The 23565-nt window shown below is 37.8% G+C and overlaps 1 protein-coding gene across 4 annotated transcripts in view; it reads right to left on the bottom strand.

The window, feature by feature from the left end:
• The window catches only part of kalrna (kalirin RhoGEF kinase a), a 230372-nt gene that overhangs the window by 11839 nt on the left and 194968 nt on the right, over window positions 1–23565 (bottom strand). The window contains exons 37-53 of one of the 4 annotated variants that reach the window (XM_084421559.1): window positions 21540–21635; window positions 18785–18900; window positions 17019–17085; window positions 16556–16659; window positions 16407–16476; window positions 16212–16298; window positions 14783–14875; window positions 14646–14696; window positions 14389–14466; window positions 12870–13055; window positions 11622–11793; window positions 11320–11540; window positions 9050–9303; window positions 7027–7162; window positions 4070–4132; window positions 1095–1122; window positions 154–316 (exon numbers count right to left, since the gene is read on the bottom strand). In XM_084421559.1, coding sequence (XP_084277685.1) covers window positions 154–316; window positions 1095–1122; window positions 4070–4132; window positions 7027–7162; window positions 9050–9303; window positions 11320–11540; window positions 11622–11793; window positions 12870–13055; window positions 14389–14466; window positions 14646–14696; window positions 14783–14875; window positions 16212–16298; window positions 16407–16476; window positions 16556–16659; window positions 17019–17085; window positions 18785–18900; window positions 21540–21635 — 1985 coding nt within the window. Of the gene's footprint in view, window positions 1–153; window positions 317–1094; window positions 1123–4069; window positions 4133–7026; window positions 7163–9049; window positions 9307–11319; window positions 11541–11621; window positions 11794–12869; window positions 13056–14388; window positions 14467–14645; window positions 14697–14782; window positions 14876–16211; window positions 16299–16406; window positions 16477–16555; window positions 16660–17018; window positions 17086–18784; window positions 18901–21539; window positions 21636–23565 lie in introns of all 4 variants that reach the window. The other 3 variants (XM_084421558.1, XM_084421561.1, XM_084421560.1) reach the window with 3 other exon arrangements.

The raw sequence follows: 23565 nt of genomic DNA, 5'->3' as shown, positions 1-23565 counted from the left end.
CTATGAGTTTTGTAACTGTGCACTTCGGCCACCGTAACAAACAGATGCATTACACACTAAAGGAATGGAAAACACACAGCCTCTTTACCTCTCCCAAGAGTTTCAGCTCAACTCATGTGCTCAGTCTGTGTCGTGATGACTGTGGACTTGTACCTGATGTCGATCGTGAATCGGTTATTGTTGACCAGCAGACTCTGATCGGGTCCCTTCAGGGTGATGGTGGGCTTGGGTCGAGCGCACACTTTACAGCACAGGACCACCGTCTCCCCCAGAGCACACGACACGTCCGCCAGAGGCGTCAGGAACTCTGGAGACACTGCGTTACAGAGCCAACACATCATTCAGATCACACTGCACTGGTTATTTATTAAAACACACAACTGAATAGCACGCCACACATTCACATATACACTTGGACTGTATTTTTATTTTATATTTTTTAATTCACATAATAATATAGAATTTCACATGGCTAATTCAAATTCTAAAACAAGTTACAGCTGGCGACATATTTATGCGGTTATTGTTTAATATTTCCATGAGTTAGATGTACATTTCAGATATCTTTCACATATCTTGTTTTATGTATCTTGATTTGTTTTATTTGTATTATATGCTCTGTGTAAGTATGCATTTTATGTATATATATATATATATATATATATATATTTATGTATATAAATTACATCTGATAACAAACTTTTGACGGGTACTGTGTGTGTGTGTGTGTGTGTGTGTGTGTGTGAATATATATATACATATATGTATATATATACATATATATACATATATATATACACACACACACACACACACACACACACACACACACACACAGTACCCGTCAAAAGTTTGTGATCAGAAGTATAGGCTACATTTTGTGCTATGAGAACTGACTGAGCATATGTTTATTTATTACCCTTAATAACACATCGGCTCATGCATTGCTCATTGTCCTGCACATAATTATCTGCATATCTAAATGTGTTATAATTTTAAAGTAGACACATTGTGTCTAATGGGGGCATCTCCCCCATCTTACCCTGTGAAAAATACAGACAAACATCACAGCATCTGTACATTCATAAACTCACCCTCTTGGATGAAATTAGGGTTCAACAACTGCAAAACAGACAGATGAGTGTTACACACGCATACACAGATGCAGCATTTCAGAGGCTCATAAAAAGCACTGATATTTTCTACACACAAATACAAAATGAAAGCTTTATGTTGTGCCACCTCAGCACAAGCCAGCAGAGGGCAGTGCCATCGCACGAGAGACACAGACACTGGCTGGATTTGAAATGATACACTACTCGTACTATTTCTGCCTTATACACAGTGTTGGGGGGAGTTCATTTTGCGAGTAATGTGTTTGATTACTTTTTATGGAAAGTAATGCATTACGTTACTTTTGCCTTACTTTTTCTCACCTGGGCTGGGCTTGCTTGTTTGTTTTATAATAATAAAAAACAAACAGAAGTTATATTTTTGCCAAATATAAAGGCCCTTTTACACCAAAAATGAAATGAATAAGCCTCAGGCTGAAGGAAATGCACATTGACTCCTGTACAGTAGAGGGCGCCGCTCAAACAAACTTTTCAGCTGCTGTCATTCTGGAATGCAGAAGAATTGAACCCAGGAGAAGAAAGTTTAATGCAGTGTTCGAAATCGACCCCTATACCCTCATCCACTATTCCCTACATTACTCCACTAATATAGTCCACTGAAGGAGTGAATGAAAACGAGTGAGTGAATTCGAACACTGAGTGTGCCTGAAGAGCTGTCGCTTTTCCATAGTTTGTGCTGTTCAATAATCATTTGAAACATAGCAAACTGGCAGCTCCAGTAGTAATGAAAAGATTTATCTTGATATCTGTCATTGAAACTATTAGTTTTGATGACGGTTTATGTATGCTAATCAATTCAAAGGAATTTATACCTATATGATATTACGCTGTACCCACATTGGATCAGTGGTTTGGAAAATGGATGGATGATTCAGCCATCTTCTGGTCAGAGGCGGGAATTCATTCGACACGTGACTCTCACGGTGCATTATGGGTATTCTCTAGCCATTGAGCGTACATCAGTTGTGCACTCTTTATTGCAGTGCATTATGGGATTGAATGAGTGCACTCGATAACGTCCACTATGGTTTTTGACACCACTACAATGGCTGTCCCCTCGAATAGTGCCCTATTTAAGGGTATGGGGGTGATTTCGGACACAGCCTAACACCCTTAGCTCAGCAATAAAAAATAAACAAAGGAAGAAACACAAATGTGAGGTTTATCAAAAGTCAATTTTTCCATATTAATATGGCTGAATTGGATCATAAAAGGTCAGCAGCAAAGGCATTGATTAATAAAGTGAGATTAAATACATAAAGTATATGTGTGTAATTTAACATTTAATTATTGCAGGCTTGCGTTTTACTGTTTTTATTCGTTTTGAGGAATACTGAATCTGTTTTTATGCAAGTGAGACGAGTAAACGCATGCTCACATATAGTGTAGAGCTCCAATAACCATCATGTTTACACACAACGCCTCTGCACTTACTCCCGATTTCTCTCATCAGAGCTGTCAGTCAGTACATGAATTAATCACTTTTTTTGACAACAAAAATGAACCATCACTGAACTTACTTAAGCTGGACTGTGACGCTATTTTCTTCTAGAAACAACAAACTTTGTTGCATTATTTTCCTGTTATCACCGTAAAGCTGCTTTAAAACAATCTGTATTGTAAAAAGTGCTTTATAAATAAAGGTGACTTGACTTGGCATGGGAAACCAAAGTAACTTGCTTAAAAAAGTAACTGATAGTTTGTTGCAAATTTAAAAGTAATGCATTACTTTAGTTACTTGGAAAAAGTAATCTGATTATGTAACTCGCATTACTTGTAATGTGTTTCCCCCAACACTATATAAATATATGGGAGAAATATTAACAGTATGAATGCTATTTAGTATTCTGCTACTGTGTATGTTCAGAATAGCACACTACCATACTATTGATACAGTTTCTGCAGTGTGCTGTATCGTGTAGAATGTGAAATCCTCAATTCAGACCAAAATACACTGGCCTAAATGAGAAGTACAGTATACAACTAAAGCACACTGCTTGAGATTTCCGAAACCCAATGCACTCCAGCTGATTTTGGATTTCTGGTGAGATGTATTAATGAGTAATATCAAACACAAATATCTCTTTTATTTGACAGGCAACACACACTGGCTGTCGGAGCAAAGGTCCCGCCTTTCAGTTATAAGAGCCAATAGCCTCTCTGATAGAGACATCACCTGGTCTTTCAGCTCTAGAACAGGCACAACAAATCATTTTAGCCTGATTTGAGGTAAAGAAGAAAAATATATGATACTTCTGTCAGATTTGTGCAGATTGGCCACTAACTGAACACACTTTCTCCAGTGAGAACTCTGATGAATTAAACATGCGCTCACTGAGATCATGTGACAGCTGTACTCTTACTAGGGTTGAGGTCCGTTCACATCAGGGCAGATAACTATAACGATAACTATATTAGCATCCACACAGCTGACAATAACCTTCTGTTTATTATAAGCTCATGTGGTTCTGTCGTCTGACATTCAAATGCTCAAGCTCATTAAAGTCGGGTGAATTAGGATTGGATGTCAATGTTTTATCATTAACAAGCTGTAAAAAAGTTGTACTGAAAGTGATTTCAGCAATATCATTCCTTGGTGTTGTTATGGTTATAGTTGTGCTGTGGACTTCACTATTTTCAAAGAATTAGAATGATTGTTAAAACTTTATAGTTACAGTTAACGTTATAGTTATCATCTGTGGTGTGAACGGCCCTTTATACCAGTCACTCCACACAATTAGTTAAAATAATATTACCAACAACAACTTAGGCCAAATCAAATATAAAAGGGGTTACAACGTCAGTAACAACTTAGAGCTTCAAAAGCTGTTCCCTATTTACTATTCAATTCAGTTTATTAAAAAATAATACTACCAATAAATAAAAAAAAATATATAAATCTACTGGGCAGCATGCATTGAGATCAGGATCTCTACCTCCATACTAGTTTTGGGGTCTAGATCATCCTCACAATCGGACTCGTCTGAGCTGCGGGACGCCTGTGGTTCGGGTCGAGAGAGAAACATGTTACACACTCACAGATACAGGAATACAGCGGGACGGAGTTTACAGTCTGAAAGAAACCCGGGCCAAAATGACAGGAATACAACAATCCTTACATTGAAATTAACTACTTAGTCATATCATTAATAACAAAATAGGAAGGTAACACTTTACTTGAAGGGGTGTGCATAAAACTCGTCATAATCATGACATGACACATGTCATGAATATGAAGGAGGTTTTATGCATGTTTATGACAACTGTCATTAAGTGTCATTCGCTCAATTATGACATGTTTAATGCAAATATGACATTGTGTGAGATGTCTTTGTTATGGCAACTTGACATTACTAAGACAACACAACCTGTCATAAATATGTCATAAACATGACATAGCAGATTAATTATCAAACTTAAAAAAAACACTTAGCTTTATGGGTTAATATTTCATTAAACGGTCATGTGGTTGGTTTTGACATTGGCTGTCATGAAGCCATTATAACATTTTAATGACAAATTAAATTTGTACCACTGTAGTTGAGGTCAAGAAAAACATTCATGACACAGTTATAATGGCCTCATGTTTAATGAAATGTTAACCCATAAAGCTAAGGTTTTTTTTTTAAAGTTTGATCATTAATCTGCTATGTCATGTTTATGACATATTTATGACAATTTATGTTGTCTTGGTAATGTCAAGTTGTCATGACAAAGACACTGACAGGTTATGATGTATTGGTTTATGTCAAGTTGTCATAACAAAGACATCTCAAACAATGTCATATTTGCATTAAAAATGTCATAATTGAGCGAATGACACTTAATGACAGTTGTAATAAACATGCATAAGACCTCCTTCATATTTATGACATCTGCCATGTCATGATTATGAAGGTGTCATGTCAGTCTTATGCACACCCCTTCAAGTAAAGTGTTACCATATATATATATATATATATATATATATATATAGTGGGTACGGAAAGTATTCAGACCCCCTTAAATTTTTCACTCTTTGTTATATTGCAGCCATTTGCTAAAATCATTTAAGGTCATTTTTTTTCCTCATTATTGTACACACAGCACCCCATATTGACAGAAAAACACAGAATTGTTGACATTTTTGCACATTTATTAAAAAAGAAAAACTGAAATATCACATGGTCCTAAGTATTCAGACCCTTTGCTGTGACACTCATATTTAACTCAGGTGCTGTCCATTTCTTCTGATCATCCTTGAGATGGTTCTACACCTTCATTTGAGTCCAGCTGTGTTTGATTATACTGATTGGACTTGATTAGGAAAGCCACACACCTGTCTATATAAGACCTTACAGCTCACAGTGCATGTCAGAGCAAATGAGAATCATGAGGTCAAAGGAACTGCCTGAAGAGCTCAGAGACAGAATTGTGGCAAGGCACAGATCTGGCCAAGGTTACAAAAAAAATTCTGCTGCACTTAAGGTTCCTAAGAGCACAGTGGCCTCCATAATCCTTAAATGGAAGACGTTTGGGACGACCAGAACCCTTCCTAGAGCTGGCCGTCCGGCCAAACTGAGCTATCGGGGGAGAAGAGCCTTGGTGAGAGAGGTAAAGAAGAACCCAAAGATCACTGTGGCTGAGCTCCAGAGATGCAGTCGGAAGATGGGAGAAAGTTGTAGTAAGTCCACCATCATTGCAGCCATCCACCAGTCGGGGCTTTATGGCAGAGTGGCCCGACGGAAGCCTCTCCTCGGTGCAAGACACATGAAAGCACACCTGAAGGACTCCAAGATGGTGATAAATAAGATTCTCTGGTCTGATGAGACCAAGATAGAACTTTTTGGCCTTAATTCTAAGCGGTATGTGTGGAGAAAACCAGGCACTGCTCATCACCTGTCCAATACAGTCTCAACAGTGAAGCATGGTGGTGGCAGCATCATGCTGTGGGGGTGTTTTTCAGTTGCAGGGACAGGACGACTGGTTGCAATCGAGGGAAAGATGAATGTGGCCAAGTACAGGGATATCCTGGACGAAAACCTTCTCCAGAGTGCTCTGGACCTCAGACTGGGCCGAAGGTTCACCTTCCAACAAGACAATGACCCTAAGCACACAGCTAAAATAACGAAGGAGTGGCTTCACAACAACTCTGTGACTATTCTTGAATGGCCCAGCCAGAGCCCTGACTTAAACCCAATTGAGCATCTCTGGAGAGACCTGAAAATGGCTGTCCACCAATGTTTACCATCCAACCTGACAGAACTGGAGAGGATCTGCAAGGAGGAATGGCAGAGGATACCCAAATCCAGGTGTGAAAAACTTGTTGCATCTTTCCCAAAAAGACTCATGGCTGTATTAGATCAAAAGGGTACTTCTACTAAATACTGAGCAAAGGGTCTGAATACTTAGGACCATGTGATATTTCAGTTTTTCTTTTTTAATAAATGTGCAAAAATGTCAACAATTCTGTGTTTTTCTGTCAATATGGGGTGCTGTGTGTACAATAATGAGGAAAAAAAATGAACTTGAAATGATTTTAGCAAATGGCTGCAATATAACAAAGAGTGAAAAATTTAAGGGGGTCTGAATATTTCCGTACCCACTGTATATATATATATATATATATCCGTGTGTGTATATATATATATTATTATGCTATTACGACTATATTATTTATAGTCATGCAGTTGTTAGCAGATTATGTCGTAATCATTCACCTTTTCGAATTAAAATATATAATGGAACAAAAGCTAATATTTGAAACAATGTGTGTTTCTGTCAGTGTCATTGGACAAACGCACGTTCAGTGTTTATTTCCACACAGGTGAGGATGCAGCGCACACACACACACACACACACTCAACACACACACACACACACACACACACACACCCCTCATCCTCCTACTCACTTTCTCAGTGACCTTGCTGCTGAGAATTTCCTTTGGCTTACGCAGTCCATTCTCAACTTTTATGTCACTTTTGAGGGGCGCACTGTCCTTCTCTGCACGCTTGCGAGCGCGAAGCGTGTTCCACGACAGAGATTTCCTGTTGTGTCAAAACATCAAGTTGTCAAACCCACACACGCTGGTGGAAATGCAAATCTAACAGCGGGGAAAAGCAAATTAAAGTGCTGGAGGGGGGAAATTATTTCAGGAGGGAAATGGGGAGGGCCAAAAAAAGAAACAGCAAACAGCGAGACGCTCACTGTTGTTAACCTATTTTTATCATCATCCAGTTCCATTTATAGAAGCCTCAAAAGGTTTTTGGACACTTTAGTACAGTATTCAAATGTTCATAAGTGCGCTTATTAAATTAGTGTGTATTCTTAAGTGTGCCCAAATATTCTCATACACTGTATTTCAGTTCATTTAGTTCATTCTTCATTTTATTATTACATTAGCAAAAGTTTGGGGGCAGTAATATTATATTAAATTAATACTTTTATTCAGCAAGGATCCAACAAATTGATCAAAAGTGGCAGTAAATACATTGTTTGTGACATTTGACAATGTTTCAGTTTTTTTTTACTTTCTATTCAAAGAATCCTGAAAAAAAAAAATGTCTTACAGTTTCCACAAAATCATTACGCAGCACAACTGTTTTCGATGTTGATGATAATAAAAATGTTTCTTGAGCATTAATTTCTAAAGGATCATGTGACACTGAAGACTGGAGTAATGATGCTGAAAATTCAGCTTTACCATCAAAGGAATACATTACATTTGACAATATTTCATTTAAAATAGTAATACTATTCCACAATATGAATGTTTTGTACTGTATTTCTGATCAAATAAATGCAGCCTTGGTGAGCAGAAGAGACTTCTTTCAAAAACATGAAAAAAATGATAGTGTGTATAAATCTACATCCTTACACCACGGTGGACACACGGTTTGTGTGAGAACAGCAATCATTCATATCATTCACAGCAAATCCTGCTTCACACACAAACCCGTCACACTGTCAAGGACCACGCAGGTTAGTACAAACGCAAAATAAGTGTTCTACACACTACATTACGAAATAAAACAAATGAAAGACAATAAAAACAAGATGCACCACTTCTACACTGCAAACACAATGAAGGATTTCTTTAAATGTACTATTAGCATTCACTTGGCACTTTTATTTTATATTAAAACAAAAGCAGTCTATTTGACTAGGCCGTGTTAAGTCATGCGCATGTCAAAGGTTTATTTTACATATTTAATATAATACATTTCAAATCATTAGTTACACTACAACATTGCAACTGTAGTTCTATTGCACAAACCTGACTTCATTAATAAAGATTCACTTAAATAGTGCAAAAGGCTCTTTACAGGAATGTGCTACAAACAGTAAACAAACCAACAGTATGTACAGTAAATGGCCAACATGTGATCCTGTAGAAGAAAACAAAAGAAAAGTCTATACAAAAATACAAATACTTAAAACAAATACACAATCTATAAAAAAATTGCCATAGACAACAGTATATGTTCTCCGCCAGGAGAAACAGGCCAAATCCTTCAGACGGCCTTCCTTTCACTTTTTCTTTTTTCTTTTCACACACACACAAACAAAAAGAAAAATCATATCAACAAAACAAAAAACAAATAAACAACGAAAATGGTGTTAGCAACTGAAATAAGTGTCCAGACGTGTCCATTTCCACACTGATGTAAGATTCTTGGCGAATCCTCAGTCTACAAAATAACAACGACGTGCTTCGCTAAAGTCCTTTCGACATTTATCTGTTTGTTTTTAACTTCTAGCCCAGAAAAAAAGCTCAAGAAGAAAATCAAATCTTCCCGTGCAAAATGGTCCAAAGCATCCGGGTTAGTTCCAACAGAATGGGGTGGGGGAGGGTGTTCAAAAACGGGCGTGCAGTTTAAGAAGAAAAAAAAAGAATCCAATCATAGTTCCAGTTAGTATTGACTGACACTTACTTGATGTTTGAGTCTGCAGCAGTGTCTATGAGGGGTTTAGTGAGGGGGCCCAAGATGTGTCCCGGGACCCAGCCCTCCGCAGCTGGTGATTGGCTGTTCGCGGGTCGAAACACCAGGTACATGTTCTGCTGGTTCGTGGCCAGTATCTGCACTGTCTCACCCTGCGTGACACAGATCTCGTTCTCTTTCAGTGCGTTATAGTCCTGAGTCACCATCAAGGAGGACGACGTTCCGTTACAGCCCACACCGTCAAACTGCTGTGGGAAAGACAACACGCGCACACAAAAAAGACATTTGTGGTTAAAACACTTAATATGTCAACCAAACCTTAATCTTCAGTAGATAAAAACACTAACGCATCTTTTAAAGGATGCTTAGGTTAAGGAGTTACCATACCACACATGCTGAATGTTCAGTGGGTTGTTTTTCAAATGTCAAGGATGACAAGCTTCCCACTGAGGGACAGTACGTCTCTAGACACTGGACAACAGTGCGTGTGTCAGTAATACTGATGAATACTGTGGGACTATGGAAACTATGAACATCCCGGATCCTGTCAAACACTTTCACTTTAACCTCTATGAGGTGTGAAATGCTATGAATTGTGATTTATATTACTGCGTGAAGTCAACATGAAATAGTATTTTGCAGGCTATTTTCACAATCTAATTTCATGAATATTTCAAAAGTCTATTTTGACAGTAAGTGGGGGTGTAACATGAGGACGTTTGCATGAAGACTTAAAAATGTCATAACTGTATCTTCTCTCTGGTGACCAACGCAGGATTTCTCCAATCATTTATTCTGTTTAAACCCGCCCCTGCAAGCTGGTTTTGATAATCCGTTACACTTGGATGTGCGTCACAATACGCAAGAAAAGATCTGTCGCTACTTCCATTTCGACTGTGACGGTCCCTTAGCATCATTTTGGAATATGTGACTAATAACAGGCGGGGTAGACGCTCTTGTGTACTCTACGAATCAACTGACATCCAAAAATAGTGGATGAGTCAGGCAAATATTCTTATACAGAAACTAGATCATTCAAGTAGGGATTTGTGTTTCAACAAATGCAAAGTTTAAAAACATTCCCAGAGCACGCTGAAACATCTACAGTATGTTAGAGTGAGTTGCAGCAAAAGTTATCAGCGTTTGGTCACAGGAGGGAGAGTCATTTCTGCAAATGTGCATGTAAACCTCACTCCCCTGGCCTCATAAGACGCGCTGGCCACTGAAGCTAGCGGCTGCAGTCTTTAGCGTCCTTGTTAGCGCCTGTCTCCCATGCCAGAGACGTCAGTTCGAGTCCCGCTCTGGGGTGCGTTTCCCAAAAGCATCGTTAGCCAACTATGTTCGCAAGTTCCGTTGTTATCAGCATAGTTCAACAATCAGTGTTTCCCGAAAACATAGTTCTAACTAACATTCACAAACTGCATCGTAAAGTCGTGTGGTTGGAACGACAGCTCTCGACCTGTGGATAGAAGCAGAGTTTCTAGTTTGCATGACATGTGGACTCAATAAATCCTTACCTTGAGCCGAATAAGCAAGCTGACATTCAGTACAATCTGTATCTTTTATTTAGAATACATACAAATGTCAATAACGTCTTTTAGTTTGTCAAGAGATTTAAAGCGTCGTTTTTGAAGAGTGCGTATGTGCGAATGTGCTCTACTACGTACGAACGAGCCTGAAAATTCAGAATATTGAATCTGGAAATAACTGAGAAAAATTTGAAATTGCCCTCAGATGCCATGTCCGTAATTTATAGCAAAACATCTAGCATTAATTCGATCTCAAACAGATTCATTAAAAGTAGTTATTACTCCATCACCTGCGTGACATGATTAACCAACGTGGTTGAACGACCAGTTTGCGACAATACGGTTTCGGGAAACAGTCGTGACTAGCTAGTTGATTTCTTCAACGATGCATCGTACTATGGTAGTTAAGCAGCAAGTTAAGTCGTTGTACGGAAAACGCACCCCTGAGCGGGTCGCGTAGGACCGGTTACATTTGGTGCCGTGACCCGGATGGGAGTGAGGTTTTGGGAGTGTAACGTAAGCCAGTTAAGAGTTATGCGTGTAAACCTCACTCCCCTGGTTTCATAAGGCACGCTAGCGACTGACGCTAGAGGCTGTGGTCTTAAGCGTCCTTGTTAGCACGCCCGCCTCCCATGCCGGAGACGCCAGTTTGAATCCAGCTCGGAGATTCATGAGCCACTATCAACTCTAGCGTGCAGATGTTTAATGTTAGCAGAGGTGCTGCGTCCTCACCCTTTGGTATCTGTCCGAGTCGTGGCACGGACCACCGTTGGAGGTAGATAGCTTTATCGGGGTGGAGCTCCGTCCAGACAGAGGGGGTTTCTCTGCTCCGAGTGACACAGTGGAGCTGGGCCTGCTGTTGGACTGACCCACTCGCCCACTGCTGGAGGAGTTTCGGGTCAGAGATTGAGAGCCGCTGCGCTCCTTCTGATACTCGATGGGTGACTGCAGAGCTGTAGATACAGTAGATAGATGCAGCAATGGTTTCAACAGCTCTCACATTTACGATTCACATGGACGTGGCATCTTCTTACCTGACAAGAAGTTGCTCTGTAAGTCTAGTAGATCGGTGATATGCTGAACCCAGACCTGTTTGATGTCCGTGTTTGCCGCTTGCAGCGTAAAACGTTCCGATGACCCACGACACCACAGCACAAACTTACACGGATCGTTTTCAACATGCTCTTCCAGGCCGAGGAGGTTCACCTGCGCGCACACACACACACACACAAGTCAGTTTCACACCTGGCTTCACCTGCCAAGTTACCAGCGTTGTCATTTTCAGAACTCCCAAATATTAAATCCCAAAGTTTAATTAAGTTTCAACGCAAACGCTTAGCATATGCATACATCCAAACGCACTGCCTTTCAAAGTATACTCCATTTGAAATACATGCAAAACACAAGCACATGTGCACTACTAAGTTTCATCCTTGCTCAGTGTTTGAGCTACTTTTTTATGACCAATAAAAATGTATTTTTACTTGAGTGTATCTCTTAGGGCCCAGATATACTCACGACAAAGTTATTTTTTGTTCTTCGCTTATGGGTAAAAATAACTCTAGTGGGAGCGGTGTTTAGGTGAATATGTAAAGTCAAATGTCAAAGAAGGCAGAGCAACATACCTATTACATAACGAACCAATAGTAGTTCGAAGGTGTTTTCCAGCCTTTTGCAATCTGATCTGAACTCCAAACAAACTTAATTTGGCCTGATTTAGTTTGAAATGACTTCACACCAGTTTGTCTTCAATTTCTCTTGAAGTATACTGGGTCCTTTAACATAGGATCATTTTATCCAATCTAACTCGCAACAACACTCATGGAAAGAATATGTATTTTTGTTTGTTTGGTAATGTATTTGCAGTCCGTGTAATAACTTCATTGAATAACTTTAATGAATTCATCAAGTGCACCATCACACGGAGAGAAAGACAGTACTCTTGAAAAACTAACATGCATAATTAGTTATTGAGTAATGAGCATCTTACAATGTTTTAAGGGGCATTTGTTGTGTGTGTGTATGTGTCACCTTGCTAAGCCCATTCATCATTTGCTCATGGAAACATAGGTGAATAAAGATGTAATTATATGGTAATGTATTTGCACTTGCAAGTGTCCAATAAACAACTAATTAGAAAAAAGAAAAGTATACTGCATGTATACTGTGCTGATGATAACATTTGCTTCACAAGCATTGTACACATACCCTAGCATACACGTAAAAACTTTGGTCTTAAAATAACAGTGAACAAACTCCATGACTAACAGTTGTGCAGTTACCTTGATGCTCTTTTTAAACTGGTATCCTGGTATGGACGAGCCTTTGCGTAAGAGCTCGCTGAAGATGACGATCTGTTCAAACAGGAACACCCTGCGCTCTTTACTGCGGGACAGAACGCCAGAATCCTGCTCCGTCACAAAAAACGTCTCCTGCTGCAAGAGCTTTCCCTGACTCGTCAACTTCCCCTGAAACATACAAACTCATCAGTCTGGGATAGTTAAGGTTTCAATGAACTCATATATATTCAAATGGACATTACCAGATGCCACAAAATGGGGAGGACTGTTAAAATGCTACATTTAAAACAGGGTTAAAGGGGTAGTTCACCCTAGAGACCTGCACTGCGCACCTGGAGCGTGTGTAAAGCCCTGGGACACACCAAGCCGACAGTCGGTGACCAGGGATATGTTGGGCCGTTTTTGAACATCGGTCGGCTTAGTTTTTCGGTGTGGTCCTCACCAGGTTTTTTTTGTTTTTTTTTTGATTATGCATGTTGAATCACCGTTGCTGCCGTCGGTCAGAGAGAGAACTCTGATTGGCTTTTCAGCTTAGCGATCGAGTCAATGCACAAGAATAAAAGCGGGCAAAGAAGTCAAGGCGGTACAGAAAGAAGGCTGTTATAATTTGACGTCATCTTACCCGAGCATTCGAATGCACAAATATTCTCATAACATGAGCCGAGTGAAATGAAAAACTTGATCAACATGATTGGTATTCAAAATGGTTAGCAAGCACTGCTTTGTTTATGGTTTGTATATCTGCAGTCCTAGTTTCGGATTTCCTTTGTGAATGATTAAAATAGACTATTGATCCCTGCTGGTTATTTCCTAACACGTAGGCGCAGAACACACGTGCTTAGTTGACAGACGCCAGTAGTCATTTTGGTGTGTTCAAGCGCGGCTTGAAAGATGACTTTCGTACATCTACGTACCACAAATAAAGATGTTTTAAGTAAACCTGAGAGATTTCTGTCCCTCCTCTGAAAGTCTGTTCCACCAAAACTTTGATGCTTTAAAAAGTCCATAAAGACATTGTAAAAGTGATCCATATGAACTGAGCAGTTTAATCAAAGTCTCCTATAGAGTTCACTTTATATGATTAACAGAATTAATTTTGGCATTTAAACACAAACATTAATCAACGCACATAGAGTACATAAAATATGTTAAATGAAATCTCAACCACACTTGCTTGACGAACAAGAACAAACAACATTGGTTTTTCTTGCGGAAACTCGAACATGCATGTTATGAGCAAGCATGTTTGAGCTTCCATTTACCATATTTGATGAGCTCTATGTATGTGCCAAATCTTGACAATCAAACTTCTCAGGTTTCATACAAATATCTTCATTTGTTTTTTAAAGATGAACAAAAGTCTTAAGGTTAGGAACAACATGAGGGTGAGTAATTGACGACAGAAGAACACCCCTTAATCGCAGTAAAATAACTGTAAGCTTGAACAATGTCTGTTTGATGAAATTTAAGAATGAGTAAAGTGAAGCTGTTATCAGAATACCTCATATCCCTGCAGTCTTCCCAGATTCATCATGTCATTGCACAGCTTGGGCACCTGGGACATCAGGTCTACTGCTTTCTGTTACAGAGAAAACCAACAAAAACCTGTATGACCATTGGGCTTGAATATAAACTGCTTCAGCTTTTTGAATTTGAATTTTTTTTTTTTTACAAATATCTAAAATGCAATCACCTCATTTTATGATTGACCATAAAAAAATAAAAAAAGGCAAGTAAGCACTTTAGCTTCATTCTTACCTCTATATCCTGACAATCCAACCCCGCCTTGATACTGTACTTCAAAAAGTCCTTAAGCAATAAAATAAATTATATCCATTAATAAAACTTTATTACTGGTAACAACCGCAGCATCAAATATTTATTTTCTATTGTACCTTTAATAAAAGTTGGTATTTAGTAATTCTCTGAATGGGTTTAATGAGAAAATCACTGATGCCCAGTCTCGAGCTGACGTCTTGCTGAATCCCCTGTGAGCCAAAAGAGACACAAGAATATAAACTTATAAAACTGTAATGATTAAATGTTTTTTGAAGCAATTGTACAGAGTGCTGCAGGAACGAGTCCAAAAACTTACTTACAAAGTCAGTGAGTTTTTGCAATGGTTTTTTGGTAAATGCTTGATATAAGGTCTGTGGTTGACACCAATTTACATGTATATGTGTCTTAAAAAATGCGGTTGCAAACAAGTGGCTAAATGGGACTACAGAGGTTGTCAGGGACATTTAATGTCATCAAGCCGAAAAAGAAAATTCATGTACTCACTAGTCCGCTTTTACAGCCTCATTGTGTTTGAAATCACGCTCTTTTTCTTACTCAAAATTTCCAAATTGTACATTTTGGAAGCTTAGTGTTGATGTGACGTTGAAGTCACACGGCCGTGGTTTAGTTTGTTTATAGCCTGACTTTAGCTTTTTATTTTTACCAATTGTACTGTATGAAGGCTTCAAAATTCAAAGTTGTTCATTCGTGAAAATTATCTTGATGAACAAAACATAGAAGTATCATAAACTTTTGTCACTACTTTAATGACAAGACAAGGTGATGTAGCTGTTGTGGAGAAAGCTAATAAAGAATACCAGTCACAGGAGCAATCATTCTCCCTTCCACCACGTTTAAAGTTTATGGGCCACCCAACTTTGTTGTTGAAACCCAAGTTTCCCAGAAGTAAATATCACATACAAGGGTGTTCATGTCCAATTTATGACCATGGGTGTTTTCACACCTGTAGATCATTTGCTTTGTTTCAAAACAATGATTGAAATTGTTACAATGTTGCGATTTCCTCTTGGTTCAGTTCGCTTTCACAAGGCAACATTTCTAAATGGACCAAAATGAGTTAATACGAGTCAAGTGCAAGTAAACTCTCTGATTGTGGCTTTCTTTGTGGCTGTCATTATTTTACTTGATCATTTTGGCAAGAATCAAGGCTTTGTCTGTATTTTTATGTGTTTTGGACAGTTCTGAAATATGTTCGTCCAACCAAATTTCAATAATGCATTTCACTTCGTCTTTGCTCCAGGTTAACCCATGATTCATTGTGAGAGGCATTAGCAAAACAAACACTGCTGCTTTTCATGCAACGTAATTACCCATCATATAAAGTGATACAGCCTGGTTCTCTGGATCTGAGTGCAATTGCCATGTTCATGAGAAAATGCACCAGTTTCCGAAACAAACGCTCCAAAGGTGTGAAAACGCCATAAAACTGGTATTTACAATAATTCTGACAGCATGTGAAGACAGCATAACTTTTGGGTTGGTCCACAAAAATATGCCATCCCTGCACAGTAAAGTGTGTCTTACCTCAAAGTATGAATCGTATTCTGCAACGATGAATTCAGATTTGGGTTTGTTCTGGCAGTAAACCACATACATGTGCAGCCTTCTCTCCTACACACACAGAAACAGGAAAAACACTTCATGAGCACATATAACCTTTATGACCTCATGACCTTTACACTGTTAGGGCATCAGACCTGATGTCAGTCACATACTTACATGTTTACTGAACAGCTCAGGCAGTTTTTCTTGATCTTCAAGACATTTCTCCAGTTCACCAACAAAAAAACTTCAGAAAGCAACATTAACATAGAATTAGTTTAACTTCAGTAATTTTCCAATAAGAGGAGCTTATGCGAGACACTTACTCTTTGTGCCAGTCGTAGATTTGGTGAATGTTTCCAAAGACGATCTTATCTTTTCCTTTCATATGATCAGGAATTCCTTTCTCCTCTATTCTCTTCATAAACCCCTTTAGAAAATCGTTTCATATTCATGTGAGTCACCACCCAAAACACACAAAGTTGATAAAAGCAACAGTAATTCACATGTGCGTCTACAGCGGTTGTAAATTATGATAAATGAACACTGTGATGATTGCACATCCAATCAAGTAAATACTGAAACACTGGTGATGTAATGAAAATGCAAATGAGAAATAAGGAATATGCAAATGGGTTTTGATATGTTCAGACAGAACAAAGTCAAATGAAGAAGGATAAACGACACTAGAGTGCTTTAAGATGATATTTTCATGCTAAAGCCAAAGTATAGGCTACCTTTAGTCACAGCACTGTATTATTACGGTGTGTTATACTGTGATGTTCTTACCTCAACCACGATACCCAAATCTTTCACGTAGTCTTTTTCTGTCTGGATTAATTCATTCAGAACAAACCTACAACAGAAAACAAAAAAAAAACATAAAATAGTTATTAAAGATTTTTGAACAATAACAAAACAACTAATCTAAAAAATGTGTGTCAGGTAAAGGCACATCACACTTCCCTTTTGAGGGTGTTACAGAACGATAGAGAAAAATTAAAAAAAAAGATCAAATGCCTATAACGGATGAACTTCCCCATAAATGCCATGGCTCTTTAATGAGAGCCTTTTCATTCAGAGAGATGCTTTCTCAATACTTCCTGCTACACTGAGCCCAGCTCTCGTGGCTCTAAAAGACTGCCTTGGATGTGACCAGAGTTTTTGCCCCATTAAAACCACTAACATTAGTTACAGTAGGGAAGAAAATATATTTTTTGCACTGGTGACTGACTGACTGATTGTTTGTTTCATGACGGAACTTACCGAACATACAAAACAATGCTGTGTTCTGTGCTAAATGCGCTCGTTGTACAGGTGTGTGCTACATATGATGCTATTTTGACCAGCTAAGAGTTTATAAAATGATTAAAGGAGTCAAAACAGCGTCAGGAATTCCTCCGTCACACACAACTGAAGATCTGCTGTGAGGAGACGCGGTTCTGATGCCTGAACTGAACTGTGATGGGCAACATCACGACTATGATGAGAAAAAGCAGGTATGCTTGAGCACTTTTTTGTGACATCATGTCCTGTTTTTAGTTTGTTTACATGTCTTTGGTCCGTGTTGCATTCATATTTCATTCGAACCGCGCAGAGATTGTTTGGAAGCGGACAGAGACCCATATTTTCAGCGTTCTCGGCCCTCTTGTTTGGTGCGCACTAGGGTTCATTTTAATCGAACCAAACATGCCAAGTGTGAATACACCCTTAATAATTAACAAGATTAATTTTTCCCTACAAAAGCATTTTAAAACATGTAAAATGCAATGCTGGGAGTTCTGTGCAGACTTTAGGGCTTTAGTTAACCCTGGGTTATTTTAAAAAATCGTGGAAATGGGGTTATCTTGCTTCACATTTTACACGGCTCATAATTTACCCGGGGTTAACAATCAATCCTGGGTTTTCATAAACTGCCCTTTCACACTACACTCCTAAACTCTGGGTTAATGTTCTTATTTGCATATTTGCTGTGTCATTGTCATTGATTGGATGAATGCTGAACAGGACCTATTCATATAAAGGCTCTGGCATTGTGCAACTGTGTGTATTATCAAGTTTATCCTGAATTGAATGAAATACAGTAGTCAACATTTGAAGTGGATAAAAAACGTTCATCAAAGTTGTCCTAAGACAAGAACTGCCATTGTTCAAAATGCACGTATCACTTTGATGAAAGGTTTTGATCCACTTCAAATGTTGACTACTATAGTAAGAATGCAACGGTCTGTTCTTCACTCCAATTTTATGTCATATGACATTTATCCCCCCAAACGCTGAAACTACCGTTTATTCAATGACAGTCCAAAGCACATGAATATGAGGCACGTGATATATAATGGCTTAATGCCAATCTGGGAGCCCAACAATATAAATAAAAAAAGAATGAAAAGAAATATTTAAAACTATCAAACAAATAATTTGATAATTTGAATAATACATTAGCAGCAGGAACTAGACCCCACAAACACCAGTGATTTGGCCACTGTGACCTGGAATCAGACCTGTACTGTTTTGTGGATTTACTCCAAGAACAACCCAAGAGTGTCTCTTACATTCGTCCACGCAGTGCTTTGGCTTTCTGCTCCAGCTCAGGGTTTCTGGGTGGCAAGGGGCTTTGCTCCGCTGGGTTCACGGAGCTGAATCCTGGGTATGATCCTGGCTCCAGCGTCTACAGACAAACACAATCACAAGAGACTCCAGTCAGTTTGACAGTCTGTATATGGAAATGCCAGGCCTGATGTGGGAGAACAAACACAGCAATTGAACGGTTTATGTGTGACACGGCCCTAAACTACTTCACCATCAGAGCTGCTCAAGAGATTCAGAGCGGAGAAAAGCACCACTCCGGCCCACAGAGTGAGCCATGATATCCAGCACTTTGGCAAGTTTGGAAGGCTTTTATTACTTCATTACCATAAAAAAAAGCCACTCATGGCAGCCTTCTACTTTTCTGCCGCTGCCTCAGAAGACGCAGTAGTTCAGCGCGGCGGCTACACGTCATGTTGTAAATAAGACAGAGCAGTCAGACTGAAACGCATTCCCAGATATGTGATTTGCATGGGATTTTTTAAACCACATTTAATTTTTTAGAATGCCTCTAAAACAGGTTCCAGATCAAGTTCTGGAGGTGCTCGATCCACATTTGTGCTGTGGAACAAATTAAAGGAGTAATTTGTGTGCAAAACAAGTCAAGCTCAATCAATAGCATTTGTGACATAATGGTGACCAATTTTTTTTTAACATATCCCTCAGTTTTTTTTTTTTTAGAGATATATATATATATAACTTAAGCAACTGAGGTAAAAATGTGCTAGTTACAAGTAGTTACATTAAATCTTCTGATAAAACTTGCCTTTTATTTGAGCTGTAAAGCTGTTTTAGGACAACAAAGCCGTAAAATTGGATATGGCTTAACTTTACACAGAAAAGCTTAGTAAAGCCATTCCCCCCCCCACTAAAATCCCGTAAAAAAAAATAATTATATACTATATATATATACAGTACCAGTCAAAAGTTTGGAAACATTACTATTTTTAATGTTTTTAAAAGAAGTCTCTTATGCTCATCAAGCCTGCAGTTAAAAAAAAAAAAAAAAAAAAAAAAACTGTAATATTATGAAATATTATTACAATTTAAAATAATGGTTCTCTTTTTTAATATACTTTAAAATGTAATTTATTTTTGTGATGCAAAGCTGAATTTTCATCAGCAAGTACTCCAGTCTTTGGTGTCTTATGATCCTTCAGAAATCATTCTAATATGCTGATTTATGATCAATGTTGGAAACAGTTGTGCTGCTTAATATTTTTTTTATAACCTGAGATACTTTTTTCAGGATTATTTGATGAATAAAAAGTTAAAAAGAACTGTATTTATTTAGAATAGAAATCTTTTGTAACAATATACACTACCGTTCAAAAGTTTGGGAACAATAACTTTTTTTTTTTTTTTAAGAAATTAGTACTTTAATTCAACAAGAATGCGTTAAATTGATAAAAGGTGATGGTAACGATTTATATTGTTAGAAATGTTTTTATTTTGAATAAATGCTGTTTTTATGAATAAATGCTGTTAACGTTTTACTCATCAATGAATCCTGAAAAAAGTATTCCAAAAAAATATATTAAACAGCACAACTGTTTCCATCATTGATAATAACTGAGTATCAAATTATCATATTAGAATGATTTCTGAAGGATCATAAGACACCAAAGACTGGAGTACTTGCTGATGAAAATTCAGCTTTGTATCACAAAAATAAATTACATTTTAAAGTATATTAAAAAAGAGAACCATTATTTTAAATTGTAATAATATTTCATAATATTACTGTTTTTTTTTTTTTTTTTTTTTTTTTTTAACTGCAGGCTTGATGAGCATAAGAGACTTCTTGCAAAAGCATTAAAAATAGTAGCGTTTCCAAACTTTTGACTGGTACTGTATATATATATATATATATTTTTTTTTGCTTTTAGTGTGGGGGGAAATGGCTTTACTAAGCTTTTCTTTTCTTTTCTTTTCTTTTCTTTTCTTTTCTATCTATCTATCTATCTATCTATCTATCTACAGTATGTATATATATATATATATATATATAAATAAAATTTAACATTGAGTATTTGAACATTAATGGATTGGCTCCATTCGAAGTGCCTCATTAAAATACAGATTTTAGCTGCTTTAAAAGAAAAAGAGGAACAAGTTGAAATACATTTTTGCAGTAAATCAACAAGATGCAACAAATGCTGTCGATTGAGCTTAACTTGTACTGAACTAGGAATATTCCCTGATAAAAATAACTAAAAACATACAGGTGTGGAAAAACAATATAATCTAATAATCTCATAGCCTAACATGTGACCTAATCAAACCCTAATGTGATTTCTATGAACACCCGTTTCAGAATCCATCGGAAAGTAGGGACATTTTATACAAACAGCAGCTTTAAAGGGAACTGAATCTTTGAGTAGATCAAACTGATGTCCAATGACAGAAACATGCTCTTAAACACAATGACAGCACGACACGACACAGCACAGATTAACATGTTAACAACCAAACCAAATGAGGTCAAGTGCAGGTGTGCAGAAATATTAAAATAATAAACAGAGCCACACAAACCAAAAGACACGTCAGCACATTCATGTTTTATTGGTGCATGTGAGATTAACGCAGATGATCTCAGTATGCTCAAGAGTTAGTGATTGTCTTAGAGCAAGAGAAAACAGAAAGGAAAAGAGGAAAACCAGGAGGTTAGCGGATCGAATCATCCTGCTTGTGCCAGGATGGGTTCAGTGGCACACTTACCATCTTAGTTTTGACCAGTTTTTCTATAGCACTGACAAGCTCAGCAGCGCTGGGGACATCAGCCGAGCTCTGCCGTGAAGCCATCAGCACAGAAGACTACATGACAGCAGGAGGACAGGAGGACAGGAGGAGAGAGACATTAGCAGGAGGAAACAACACAAGCAGAACAGGAGAGGGAGCGCTCGGGACAGCCAGTTTATCAAGCTTTGCTTTGGGGAGAAGAGAAGCAAAGGCCGTGCCAATCTCACACCCGAACATGCCAAACATTTCACCTCCAAGTCAAAAGGAAAAACTAAATATTAGATTTTGCTTTAAGAAAACGGGGCCTACTTTTATGACCACTGAAATTGTTCCATGGTGACATTATATTCAGGACAATTAATAGTTTCTCCCCAAATGCTCATAGATGTAACAGGTAACAAGATGTTATGTATATCATTTGAATATCATGATTTATTGCATACACTACTGTTCAAAAGTTTGGGGTCTGTAAGATTGTTTTTATGTTCATCAAGGCTGCATTTATTTGATCAAAGATACAGTATACAGTAGTATTTTCTTACAATTTAAATGAACTTTTCTATTGCAACATATTTTAAACAACAAATTTATTCCTGTGATCAAAGCTACATTTTTAGCATCATTACTCCAGTCTTCAGTGTCACATGATCCTGATTTGATGCTCAAGAAACATTTCTTGTTACTATTTTATTATATTATTCCTTACTATTACTGTTGAAACCAATTTTGCTGCTTAATATTTTTTGTGGATTCTTTGAAGAATACAAAGTTCAAAAGAACAGCATTTATTTGAAATAAATAATCTTAAATGTCTTTACTGTCACTTTTGTAAGATTTAATGCAAACGTTCTGAATAAAAATGATGATTTCTTTAAAAAAAATACTGACCCCAAGTAATGGATTGTAGTTCAGATAATTTAATAAAAATAATAATAATAATAATAATAATAATGGTGATGATAATAATAGTGCTTAATTGTCATAATAATCAATGTTACAATGAATAATAATAATGTCTTCAGTTTCTTTATGAATTTTTCTTTTTTTGTCCTTTTGGTTTTAGGGGAAAAAGGCATGAACATGTTATTTGTGAGATTCACCCTGTCAGCCAGCTTTGGGTCGTAAACACATTACCACTGCAGTCCCAAGGCACAGCGTGTAAAACAGCCACAGTTGACTGGAACAGTAAAAGTTTCACAATTTAAGCTTCATTGAAACAATAGGGTGGATTTGTGGTTAGTTGACTGAGACAGGGAGCCTCCACCCGAGCAGTTATGGGCGACGTTCACAACAGGGAGGAAAAACTATGTTAGTAAAATCACTGTGTGTGTGTGTGAGACACTATGGGGGAGGCAGGTGGAGATAGTTATGAACACATGATGAGTGACACAGTATTGAATGAATCTACCTAAAGGGTTAAAGAGTTAGTTCACACAAAAATGACTCGCCCTCATGTCGTTCCAAACCTGTGAGACTTTCATTCATCTTCGGAACACAAATTAAGATCTTTATAATGGAATCTGAAAGATTTCTATCCTTCCATTGACAGCTATGCAACTACCACTTTGACGCTTCAAAAAGTTCTTAAAGAGATTGTAAGATTAACACATATGAATTGAGCGGTTTAGTCCATATTTTTTGAAGAGACTCGATCACTGTTAATTGAGCCTTTTATTCACAGAGAAACATTCATCAACACACACATCAGTTGTGGTAAACGGAAGCTCACATGAGAGAACCAATGAGGTTCATTCTTGTGTTACGCAGTGCGTTTGAGCATCTGCATGAACCAATGTGAATAAAAGCCTAAATTCAATCTGTTCATCATATAAAGTGATCGAGTCTCTTTTTTGTATTAAACCCCCTCAATTCTCTTTTATGATCTGAACTTTTTAAAGTATCAGTGGTAGTTCGTTAGGACTGTCAAAGGAGGGCCAGAAATCATTGAGATTTCATGTAAAATATCCTCATATCCTCACGTGTTTTGAAGGCAAACAAAAGTCCT

Source organism: Rutilus rutilus, assembly GCF_951802725.1.
Source record: "Rutilus rutilus genome assembly, chromosome: 10".
In the NCBI taxonomy this organism is placed as follows: Eukaryota; Metazoa; Chordata; class Actinopteri; order Cypriniformes; family Leuciscidae; genus Rutilus; species Rutilus rutilus.
The sequence above is the reverse complement of the archived record's forward strand: the minus strand, read 5'-3'. Positions and strand labels throughout refer to the sequence as shown.